Source organism: Eptatretus burgeri, chromosome 2 (genome assembly GCF_056783735.1).
Source record: "Eptatretus burgeri isolate ZD-2024b chromosome 2, Ebu_testis_v1, whole genome shotgun sequence".
Classification (NCBI taxonomy): Eukaryota; Metazoa; Chordata; class Myxini; order Myxiniformes; family Myxinidae; genus Eptatretus; species Eptatretus burgeri.
Genome location: NC_140962.1, coordinates 66,262,281 through 66,274,320, shown reverse-complemented (window position 1 = coordinate 66,274,320; position 12,040 = coordinate 66,262,281). Strand labels below are relative to the sequence as shown.

At 46.4% G+C, this 12,040-nt stretch overlaps 1 protein-coding gene across 5 annotated transcripts in view; it reads right to left on the bottom strand.

Annotated features, from left to right (window-relative positions):
* Positions 1-11,311, bottom strand: part of AQR (aquarius intron-binding spliceosomal factor) — a 184,372-nt gene extending 173,061 nt beyond the window's left edge. For 4 of the 5 annotated variants that reach the window (XM_085869603.1, XM_085869604.1, XM_085869605.1 and 1 more), the window contains exons 1-2: positions 11,175-11,310; positions 7,724-7,865 (exon numbers count right to left, since the gene is read on the bottom strand). In XM_085869603.1, coding sequence (XP_085725729.1) covers positions 7,724-7,855 — 132 coding nt within the window. In that variant the 5' untranslated portion in view covers positions 7,856-7,865; positions 11,175-11,310. Of the gene's footprint in view, positions 1-7,723; positions 7,866-11,174 lie in introns of all 5 variants that reach the window. The other variant, XM_085869606.1, reaches the window with a different exon arrangement.
* Between the last annotated feature and the right edge of the window lie 729 nt (positions 11,312-12,040).

The window sequence follows — 12,040 nt, the reverse complement described above, 5'->3', positions numbered from 1 at the left end:
CTGTGAAAGTATTACTTCTAAGCATTCACAAATCACTCGTTTAGCTATCGAGATCAAATATATTCTGGAGTGGAAAAATTAAAGGTGGAAGAGTGGATGTCCAGAGTCAACAACAATAACTCGAGCAAAGTCGATGGCACGCCATCGCAAATCCCCACGCTTCCGACCGAAAGCAAAGTTGAAAAATGTCAAAAAGTTTCACCAAGAATGACCCAATATCAAATTGTGAGTTGAAAACGTTTTCCTGTTTTGACCCCTGTGGCCTGAAGTTCCCACCCCCTGGGGCATGAACACAGGGGTCAAGTGCAAAAAAATCCTGACATATTTCATGCATCCCACAACATTGATTGCATACAGAAAGTTTAATCAAGAAATGTTTTAAAATGCGCCTGAAATTTCATTCTTTGGTATTTGACCTTTAAACCCCGTCCCAGGGTGTGGGACAAACATGACACTGCTCAAGTTTGGTGAATTTCTGCCCACCGTTGAGGAGATAGCATGACAGACGGACAGGCACAGACAGACAGACAGAGCCGATTACAATACCCCCTCCCCCCCATTTGTTTTTTTTAAAGCATGAGGCTGTACCGTCAAAATGAAAGATACCAGAAAATAGGGTAACAAAAAGGACTACAATATATATATAAATATATATATATATATATATATATATATATATATATATATATATATATATATATATATATATATATATATATATATATATATATATATATATATAGTTACGGCTGTGGAAATTCGCAATACACCATAAAGGGTCCTTACATCAGTTATGACGATAAGTATATGTGTAGTTAGATTTCCCCACCGTTGTTTAGAGGGAATTTCCGTGTTCACAGGGCTGTGATCCTTTGAGTTAGCCGTTTTTCTTTTCTCGAACATTATTTTGGACCAATCATCCCCCAACAACCAAATCGCCACCACCAACATCATTCCCAAACAACTACAACTTAAACACCAGCACCTTCGCCTCTTTACCTCAACAAGTCCACCCCGCAAACATCGCTTCACCGCCATTCTCAAACGACGCCCGCCAGCAACCAAATCGCCACCACCAACACCCTTGCCAAACCACCGCAGCAAACTCCCACCACCTCCGCCTTTCTACCACACGTCGTACCATGAGTTGTGAATGGGTTCCTTTCGCCTCGAAAAGCGGATCAGGAATGATTCACGCCCACTTTTCATCCATCCAATGGCTGAGCATCAGGTGGTGTAGCCCCGCCTCCGGACCCGCTGTGATCAAGAAATTTGCATATACGCCCCTCCCTCGGCCTATATAAGCGCGAGCACGGCGCAGCTCGCGGCAGTCAAGTGGGAGCAGTGGAGTGCAGTGTGTCGGTCGTGGCAGTCAAGTGGCAGTCTGGAGAGTCGGGAGACGGGGCAGTCAAGTCGAGTGCAGTGTCGGCAGTCAAGTCGGGTCTGGAGAGTGGCAGTCTGGAGAGTCGGGAGACAGGGCAGTCAAGTCGAGTGCAGGGTCGGCAGTGCAGTGTGTTGGTGTCGGCAGTCTGGAGAGTCGGGCAGAGTCGGGAGACGGAGCTCGAAGCCGACGGTAAAGGCAGACGGGGGCCGAACACCGGAGAGAGCTCGCCGGCCACGCCAGGGGCACGAAGCCAGGCTCAGCTACGCTGACATCGCGGCTTGCCCGCCATCGCGCCACGAGGGCGCAGGTAAGACCCTTCGGTCTCGTGGACCTCGCCGCTCATCCAGGTTCCACGCACATTTGGTCCACGAACCTGTCTGCTACCCTTGCCTTTGAGGGTGGCTTTTTCCTTTGCTTTTGTGTTAATGCATGTGGTGGCGCCGTCTTATAAGTAGAACTGTCGAAGTGTGCGTGCGAATAAGGACTTTATTCGTTTGTAATTCTTGCTTTCATTGCTTTGACTGGTATACGTGCATGAATTACTGTATGGCTGGAAAATACGTGATTGTCTGAGTGTGCAATAAATGTGCTTGTTGAACTGTTCCCCGTTTCGTTGCGTCCTTTCCCTTGTTTGAAAGTTCCATCTTGCATCACGGAAAGAATTGGTAGGAGGGGTGTAAGCACACGGTAAATAATCACGTCCGTCGGGGCCGACGATAACACCGCTCGGTTATCACTGAAGAACGGAACGGACCGCTTAAGCGGTTCGTTTCCTAGGCAGGTCAGCGGCGAGGTTCGATCGCCCAGTTAACTACCCGCGCAGGTACTTGGGTAGGTCGAGTTTGGCGAACAACCCTATCCTGCGCGGGTGGCCGATTGGCACGATTGTGGTGGGGTCGAAAGACCCACCCGTGACTAGCTCCTGGCGGTAGTTCCAAGGAGGGTCACGACTGAATTGTCCGTTCCGTTGGGCGATGCGGTCGCGATTTGAGTTACGTGGCCGATCGCACGCTGGGCGGACCGAAATTCGTAACAATATATATATATATATATTATATATATATATATATATATATGTGGTCCAAAAAAGTCAAAAAAAATAGAATGTTGCTCCACAAGCTTAAAATTATTCCACTATGATTCAATAATGCGCATAAAAAAATTTAAGTTGATCGGAGGTGATTTAGAGGTCGCTGCATATGATGACTTTTACTTTCATGAGTTGGTTAAATTTGTTTCATGATAAATCTTGTTTTAGTTCATATTTTCGAAATGGTAGTGAATTCAATGTCGCTGCAGTCATTTCTTAGAGTAAATCGACCCCATAGAGTTCGAAAATGCACTGCATTTCCACCTCGGACATCCAGAAGTACCCGTAATCATATCTGACCATACCCTAATTTATTCAAGTCATGAGACTAAAAGTCGTCAAATGGAACGACCTCTAAATCACCTCCGATCAAGCTAAAACAAATTATGCGCGTTATTGGATCATATTAGAATAATTTTAAGCATGTGGAGCAACATTCTATTTTTTTTCGACTTTTTTGGACCACATATATATATATATTGTTGCGGTCTTCGCGCCCGCCGGCGTGCGACGGCCACGTAACTCGAATCGCGGCACGTCGCCCACCGGACGGACAATCCAGTCGTGACCCTCTCGGACTAACGCCGGGAACCAGTCACGGGTGGACCTTTCGGTCTCACCGCGATCGAGCCAATCAGCCCCCGCGTGGGATAGGGTTGCTCGCCAAATTCGAACTACCTAAGTACCCACGCGGAGGGTAGACCGGGCGATCGCACCTCGCCGCAGGTCGACTTCGGACACGGGCCACTTAAGCGACCCGTTCCGTACTATCAGAATAACCGAGCGGTGTTATCGTCGACCTCGACGGTTCGATTAATTATCGGGCGTACTCAGCCCACTACCAACCCTTTACGTGAAGCAAGGTGGGGATTCAATGGAGGAAAAGACGAAGCGAAGCGGGAGAACAGTTCAACAATAAAGCACATTTATTCTCGGCACACGGGAAGCACACAAATACAATTCCACCAAATGCACACAAAAAAGAAAACACAATTCCATTTACACAAAAAGCAAATATAAAAGTGAAAACACAGTGCAGAGCTAATACCGACTACCGAGCACACGGCAACACTTATTCAATTCTACTTCACAGACGGCGCCGACAACACATACCCAAAACCAAGGAAAAGAAATACCCCAAGAATGAGGTCGGCCTGGGGCCGAGACCGGGTCGGGCCTACCCGTCTGGTGATGAGACGCGGAGCGGCGATGGCGCCTCTCTCCGCGGGCCTCGTGGACAGTGCCTGGCAGGGGGTGGGAACGGGGCCCCCTTGGTCGCACTATCTCAGCGCGGGGGGGAAACAGGAGGGGGTTGCTGATGCTCGGGGTATAGAGGATCTTTACTATCCCTGGTGTGCGTCTCCACCTCGGCCAGGTCGCGCTGCCGGCCTCCCAGGGGTGCAGCTCCCTGCACGACGCGAGCACCCCCTCGTCCGCCCTCGCCGCCTCTCCACAGCTCCGTCCCCTCCGTTCCGACTCCAACGCACACGACGAGCAGCTCCACCGCCCGCGAAGTCTTGACTCTCTGTCCGTTCTTGTTTGCGACTCCTCGTTCTCGTTCTGCTGACTCTCTCCTTACTGACTCTCTCGTTCCGACTTTTACGACTCCTTTGACTGACGAACACCGTCCTTTTATCCCCCCGTAACTTCGCCTTTGACCCCCTCCCTTTGACCTTTCACCTCGCTCCCCATTGGCCCGAGAAAAAGTGGGCGTGAAGGCTTTTTGATCCACAAATTTGCATATATCGATCGCCCTGGGGGCGGGGCCAATTCGCCCCTCGCTCACCGATTGGACGGCAAAAAGTGGGCGTGTGTCGTTTTGGATCCGTTTTTGAAGCACAAAATCCGTGATTTTGTACACGCTGTTCGACGCGCGTTCTGCATGAGTCCAACACCGGTACCCACAGCGGGGCAAGAACGGTGGCGATGCTACGGTTGCGAGGTGTGACGTGAAGGTCGTGGCGGTTGTGGTGAAGCGGTGGTTGTGGTCGGTGGTTGATGTGGTTGTGATCATGGCGGTTGGTCCAAAATAAAGATAGTAAAAGAAAAACGGCTATCCTAAAGAGTCGCAGCACGTATAAATGACATGTATTCCCACTAGACAACGGGTTTGGGCCTAACTACACATGCACTTACCGAGATACCTCACCTAAGGGACCTGAATGGTGGTTTGCGAATCTGGTAACCACAACAATATATATATATATATATATATATAAATATATATATATATATATCTTCTTCTTCTTCTTCTTCTTCTTCTTCTTTCGGCTGCTCCCGTTAGGGGTCGCCACAGCGGATCATCCGTTCTGATCCGCATAATGATTTGGCACAGGTTTTACGCCGGATGCCCTTCCTGACGCAACCCTGGTCGCCTCTTACGACACAGGGATATGGTACACTTATTCTAACCGGGGCATACACCGGGCCCAGTACACTGGTACTCACTTCGCCGACCTCGGAAGGATGACAGGCTGAGTCAACCTCCTGGTGTGTATTAATTCAAGCGGCCAACGGGGCTTGAACTCAGGACCTTTTGGATCCCAAGCTGCTACCCTAACCACTACGCCAACACCAGGCGCTATATATACATATACGTATATATATATATATATACATATATATATATATATATATACATATATATATATATATATATATACATATACATATATATATATATATATATATATATATATATATATATATATATATATATATATATTGTTGCAAATTCGCGCCCGCCGGCGTGCGAGCGGCCACGTAACTCGAATCGCGGCACGTCGCCCACCGGACGGACAATTCCGTCGTGACCCTCTCGGACTAACGCCGGGAACTAGTCATGGGTGGGCCTTTCGGCCTCACCACGATCGTGCCAATCGGCCCCCCGTGTGGGATAGGGTTGTTCGCCAAATTCGACCTACCTAAGTACCCACACGGAGGGTAGACCGGGCGATCGCACCTCGCCGCAGGTCGACTTCGGACACGGGCCACTTTAAGCGACCCGTTCCGTACTATCGGGATAACCGAGCGGTGTTATCGTCAACCTCGACGGTCCCGATTAATTGTCGGGCGTATTTTAGCCCACTACCAACCCTTTGCGTGAAGTAAGATGGAGATTCAATTAAAGAAAAGACGAAGCGAAACAGGAAAAACAGTTCAACATAAGGCACATTTATTCAGCGGCAAACGGAAAGCACACATATACAATTACAACAATTATGCACCAAAAGCAAATGTAACAAAAGAAACACAACAATTATGCACCAAAAGCAATTGCAACAAAAGAAAAACAATGCAGATCTACTACCGACTACGCGAGCACACGGCAACACTTACACAGTTTTACTTTGCAGACGGCGCCGACAACACATATACTCAAAAGCAAAAGAAAAAGGGGCCACCCTCAACTACAAGGGGGCAGACGTGGTCTGTGGGCGCGAGACCGGGCAGAGCATACCCGTCTTGTGATGAGCCGCAAAATGGCGGCGGCGCCCCGACTCCGCGCTCCTCCGCGGGTTTCGTTGGCACTGCTTGGAATGGGGTGGGAACGGGCCCCCTTTTCGCACTATCTCAGCGCGGGGGGAAACAGGGGGGGGTTGTTGATGCTCTGGGGAAAGAGGATAGCTGGCTTGCTTGGGTCCCGCGACGAGCGACTCCACTGCGCCCTCGACCGCGTTCCCGGCTTCCCCTCTCTGCAGCTCCCCGACAGACTCCGAACCCCGACAGACCGACTCTCCTCCAGACCCGTCTTGACTGCTGCTGCCACACTTCGCCGCCGCCACACCTCTCCAACTCGAGCCCGAAACAGAAACTCTCAACTCAATTCGCCCTGCGCTCGGCGCTTTATAGTGCGACAGGAGAACCCATATGCAGATTTTCGGATCAGGATGGGCTCGAGGGCGGAGCCACGCTCGCCCATTGGACGGAGGAAAAGTGGGCGTGAATCATTCCTGATCCGCGAATGTGCATATATCGATTCTACTCCGACGCGCCTGGAGGCGGAGCCAAATCGCCCTGCGCTTAATGATTGGACGGATCGGAAGTGGGCGTGTATCATTCCCGATCCGACCTCCCCTCGGAAAGGCCGCTCTTTGTACCCGCGGCTCAGCGCGCGCCCTGTACGAGGCCAGGACAGCCCGAAGCTCGGCGCCCACAAGTGGTGCGGGAATGGCCGCAGAAGGAGGAGAGGTGAAGGTGGTAGAAGGTTTATTGTGGCGGTGATGGCCATGGCGACGCTTGGAATGGCGGTGATGCGATGTTTATGGGAGCGAGCCGTGACGGTAAAGGTCGTGGCTGTTGGCGTTGTTGTTGTTGTGAAGCGGCATTGTGGTTGGTGGTTGTTGCGTGATGGCGTTTGAGACGTGGTTGGTTCAAAATAAAGATAGAACAGAAAAACGGCTATCTTAAAGGGTCGCAGCCCGAATGAATCACATTTATTCCCTCTAAACAACGGGTTTGGGCCAACTACACATGTACTTACAGAGATATCTCACCTGCGGGACCTGAATGGTGGTTTGCAAATTTCCTCAACCACAACAATATATAGATATATATATATATAAAAAATATATATATATATATATATATATATATATATATATATATATATATATATATATATATATATATATATATATATATATATATATATAAATATAAATATATATATATATAAATATATATATATATATAAATATATATATAAATATATATATATATAAATAAATATATATATATAAATATATAGATATATATATATATAAAAAATATATATATATATATATATATATATATATATATATATATATATATATATATATATATATATATATATTACAGAGGACTGACACAGGAAACCATTATGACCATCAAAGTAGACACGAGCATTGCCAACCTATGGTTGTTTGTTCAAGCTCGATCCTTTTAAATGTTGACCATGAAGCAAGGAAGCAGGTCGTACCAATTATAAAGTCTTTGATATGACTTTGCGAGGGTTCAAACTGCTGACCTCTCAAACTCAGAGCAGACGCTCTAACCATGATGCCACCGAGTCCGGTTCAGTTCAATGTAGTTAAATCTTCGAAAGTGACAATCGGTGCTTAAGAAATGTGATCAATGATGATCAATTTTGGCATGCCAGTATGGTTCACAATCAACTTTCAGCAATACCAATTTGCAAAGAATTTATAAATAGTGAGAAAATGGCTATGGTTAAAGAGCATGAAATGACCCTTATACCACTGTACCTGCGTTATGAAATCAGCATTTATTTGAGCCACAGTTGGTGCCACAATTTTCTTTGTCTCAGGCACAGGTGTGACCCCCGAATCACCCGGTACCAGCACACGAGGTGCAGATGTATTCATGGCGCCCTCCATACCTGACAACCTGTAGGTTCAAACAGCAATGCAGAAGATATTTATGATTAAGTAATAATATCATAATCAAATTTTGTTGCAATCACTCTGCCCCCCCCCCTCCAAACCATACCCCAAAAAATTGTTGACTAAATTTAGGAATCAATAGTCTTCTCCTCCTTCCTTTATAATGGATGAGGTCCAATAGTACCAAGCTTCTGCCCTGCCTTGACCACAATACTCCTCCACTTCCCTCTGTCCTTCAAACTCTCTCCACTCCCCAGCCACGCCCACCTTATTGAGATGCCTCCTCACACAACCTTCCAATCTCAACCACGGTCTGCCTCTTTTCCTCCTACCTTGCTACCTCAACCTATCCGCTCTCCTTGCCATTCTATATTCGCACATTTGCACCAGAGTCATCTATTGTTGAATTTTTTTGAATCTGTGCACTCATCTGTGCTGTCATCAGCCACAATCTCAAGAGGGAGTAAATAATGCTTAATCCTGCTAAATCCTCTTTCACATTCGGAAGTGCTGCCACAGCATGACTGCAGAAGCTATTTAGAGACTGCAGCTCACCAATGAAGACTTTGTGTTATTTGAGTCCAGGTGAGGGTCCTTCATAGCCATGAACAAAAATCCAACATATTCATAAATGTAAAGTAATGATTCAGCACACATGGGAATAAAATAAGGCTGGCAAGGCAGAAGGTCAAGATGTAAACACTTGATTACTCGGCCAAATTGCTATTCCGAATCTGGTCGAAGTTTTGCATGTCACAAGTCCTGGTAAACTGATCCTTCATTTATCTTATTCTGCCAGTTAATGTTACATTTTACACCAAAAAAGTTTTCATTACTCGACTGCTTGGCAGAATTGATTATACATGAAGCCACCTGTAATTTTTCTTGGCTCGAAAAACCTGCATTGGTCGGCACATCAGCCTTTGTGCGTTTGGCAGCGAGATGTCATTTCCGGATGAGCTCGGTTTAGATCACACAGATCGTACAAAGCATCACATACGAGCGAAGAGCTCATTAAAAAAAAAAGGCTGGAGATGGGCGCTTCTCTTCTTTTTCCACAATCTATACAGTATATATATATATATAATGGGCTAATCTATACAGTGGTGACAGAGCTTTATAACAGTGCAATACTTTAATCATTATAAAACAGGGTAGAAACTAGATTCAAAAATCTGTTTGCAACTTGGCCAATTTCATTCGAAAATGCTAAACCAAAGTGATTATTTATGTTCGTGCTGTGAGCTTTCAATCATTGCCATTTTAGTCGTAATTAAAAAATAAATATTACAAAACAGTGCTGCATTTTTTTTTTTTTTAAATACGAAGGATATACCAAAAATACGAGTAAATGTAGCAGACTTGGTCAAAATTGTTTTTTTGGAACATTGACAATTAAAAATAATTCAACCAATTCAACTTTGAATCGCTATGTATTACCTCCACCAGCGAAGGTGAAGGAGGTTATGTTTTCACCCCTTTCTCTCTGTCTGTCTGTCTGTCTGTTTGTTTGTTTTTGTTTGCTTGTTACCTTGGCCACCGAAAGTGGAGGTTATGTTTTCACGCGTCTGTCTGTCTGTCTGTCTGTTTGTTTGTTTTTGTTTGCTTGTTACCTTGGCCACCGAAAGTGGAGGTTATGTTTTCACCCCTTTCTCTCTGTCTGTCTGTCTGTTTGTTTGTTTTTGTTTGCTTGTTACCTTGGCCACCGAAAGTGGAGGTTATGTTTTCACGCGTCTGTCTGTCTGTCTGTCACCGAAGGTGAAGGTGGTTATGTTTTCACGTGTCTGTCTGTCACCTCTGTCACCGAAGGTGAAGGTGGTTATGTTTTCACGCGTCTGTCTGTCTGTCTGTCACCGAAGGTGAAGGTGGTTATGTTTTCACGTGTCTGTCTGTCACCTCTGTCACCGAAGGTGAAGGTGGTTATGTTTGCAGCCTTTTCTGCTTGTTTGTTCGTTTGTTTGTTTGTGTGGAGGATATCTCAAAAAGTTGTGGACAGATCTGGATGAAATTTTGTGGACCGGTTGGTTGTGTGACAAGGACGAGCTTATTCGATTTTGGTGAAGATCCGGATCCGAATCCGACTACTAGGATTTTTCAGCGATTAGGGCCAAAAATGTTATATAGCACGACGTCTCAAAAACGTTGTGGATGGATTCGGACAAAACTTGGTGGACAGGTTGGGTGTGTGGCAAGGACAAAATGATTCGATTTTGGTAAAAGGTCCGAATCCGGATCTGGATAGGAGAATTATTTACATTTCAAAGTGATTCTTCACCATTGAGAGATCAGGCCAAAAACGATGTAGTTCTGTATAGCATGATGTTTCAAATTAATATTTATTGGCCCGATATGTTCTCGTGGATCAGGCATTACGTGGCGGAGGTATGCGCTCTACCGAGTGCCCTTCTAGTTTGTTTTTCTGTGTATGGGGGGGGGGCAGTATGGAAGGGGGGCAGCCGTATGGAAAGGGAGAGGCAGGACGTGGCGAAAGGGGGGAGGCAGGACGTGGCGAAAGGGGGAGGCAGGATGTGGCGAAAGGGGGGAGGCAGGACGTGGCGAAAGGGGGGAGGCAGGACGTGGCGAAAGGGGGAGGCAGGACGTGGCGAAAGGGGGAGGCAGGACGTGGGGAAAAGGGGGAGGCAAGACCTGGGGAAAGGGGGGAGGCAGTGTGGGGAAAGGGGGAGGTAGTGTGGGGAAAGGGGGAGGCAGTGTGGGGAAAGGGGGGAGGCAGTGTGGGGAAAGGGGGAGGCAGTGTGGGGAAAGGGGGGAGGCAGTGTGGGGAAAGGGGGAGGCAGTGTGGGGAAAGGGGGAGGCAGTGTGGGGAAAGGGGGAGGCAGTGTGGGGAAAGGGGGGAGGCAGTGTGGGGAAAGGGGGGGAGGCAGTGTGGGGAAAGGGGGGGAGGCAGTGTGGGGAAAGGAAGGCAGCGGTGGGGGAAGTGATGTGGCGATTCCTGAAACTAATTTTTGTAATCCCCATCCCATACTTTAACCAGCAACCTCCCAGTACAGACTCAGAGTGGACAGAGTTTTGATTTCAAGCCCAGCCGGTGACATGTTGGGAAGTGATGTAATTTCACGGTACACTGTACTGTCGGTGCTGGTGCTCTACATATTCTCACGCAGCGCTTTATTCCCGCATTATCGACCAATTTAAATATTCTCTGCAAATGAAAATACTCGTTTCCTTCACTAAAACAAGCTTCCTCGAACGACGAAAGGCCTTCAGCGCTCAAAGCGTAAAAAAAAGTCACGACAAGAAAACCAATTTTACTTAATGTTAAATCAATTTTCATCAAATTAAAATTCAAACTTACGTCTCACAAAACAATGTCACTCTCAAACCGTCATTCGTCCCATCGAGAAAACATTAAAAACTGACTGGAAACCAACAACGTGTTTGACGAATCTTCCTCTTTGCTTTTCCGATTTATTTGACGATCATTTGTTTTTAATTATCTGACGCTTGTGATTTACGATATTCCAAGTAAAACTGCGAACTTGGACAAACGTTAAATCTTTTTTGGAGACACTTGGTTCGTGTCATTCCACCAACTACACCGCTGCAAACCAACACCGTGCAGGAAAATAACACTGGTTCAAAACCAAGAGGTCAACAAAACAAGAAAATAAATATGGTTTCTGCAATCATGTATTTTACGCATGACGAAATTACTTTCGAATTAATGCGATTTTAGACGGTTCTATCTTCTGTGTTCGCACACACCGTCACCGGCACAGAAGTAGTGCCTTGTGCCAAAGGATTGGCTTCTTCTTCTTCTTATGTTCCTGTTGCTTCTTCTTCCTCTTATTTTTCTGTTTCTGCTTCTTCTTCCTCTTATTTTCCTGTTTCTGCTTCTTGTTCCTCTTATTTTCCTGTTGTTCTTCTTCTTCGTCTTAGAGTTCTTCTTCCTCCTTGAATTTTTATTTTTCTTCTTCTTTTCGTACTCCACGCCTCAATCCCAACAGTTAGGAGTCGGCCATTTAGATAAAGCCTGCTGTTGCCTTGACCACGACCTCCCTCCACCTTCATCTCGTCGTCCTTTTGCTATTTTCCCTCTAATTTCCTCATCCCATGCTTTCTTGATTGCTTCTTCATCCTCTTTCCTCCTCATCCGTACTACAAACGACGCAACCAAGTCTCTCTTTAGCCCTTTCTGTGATACTTGGAACTCCAAAATAA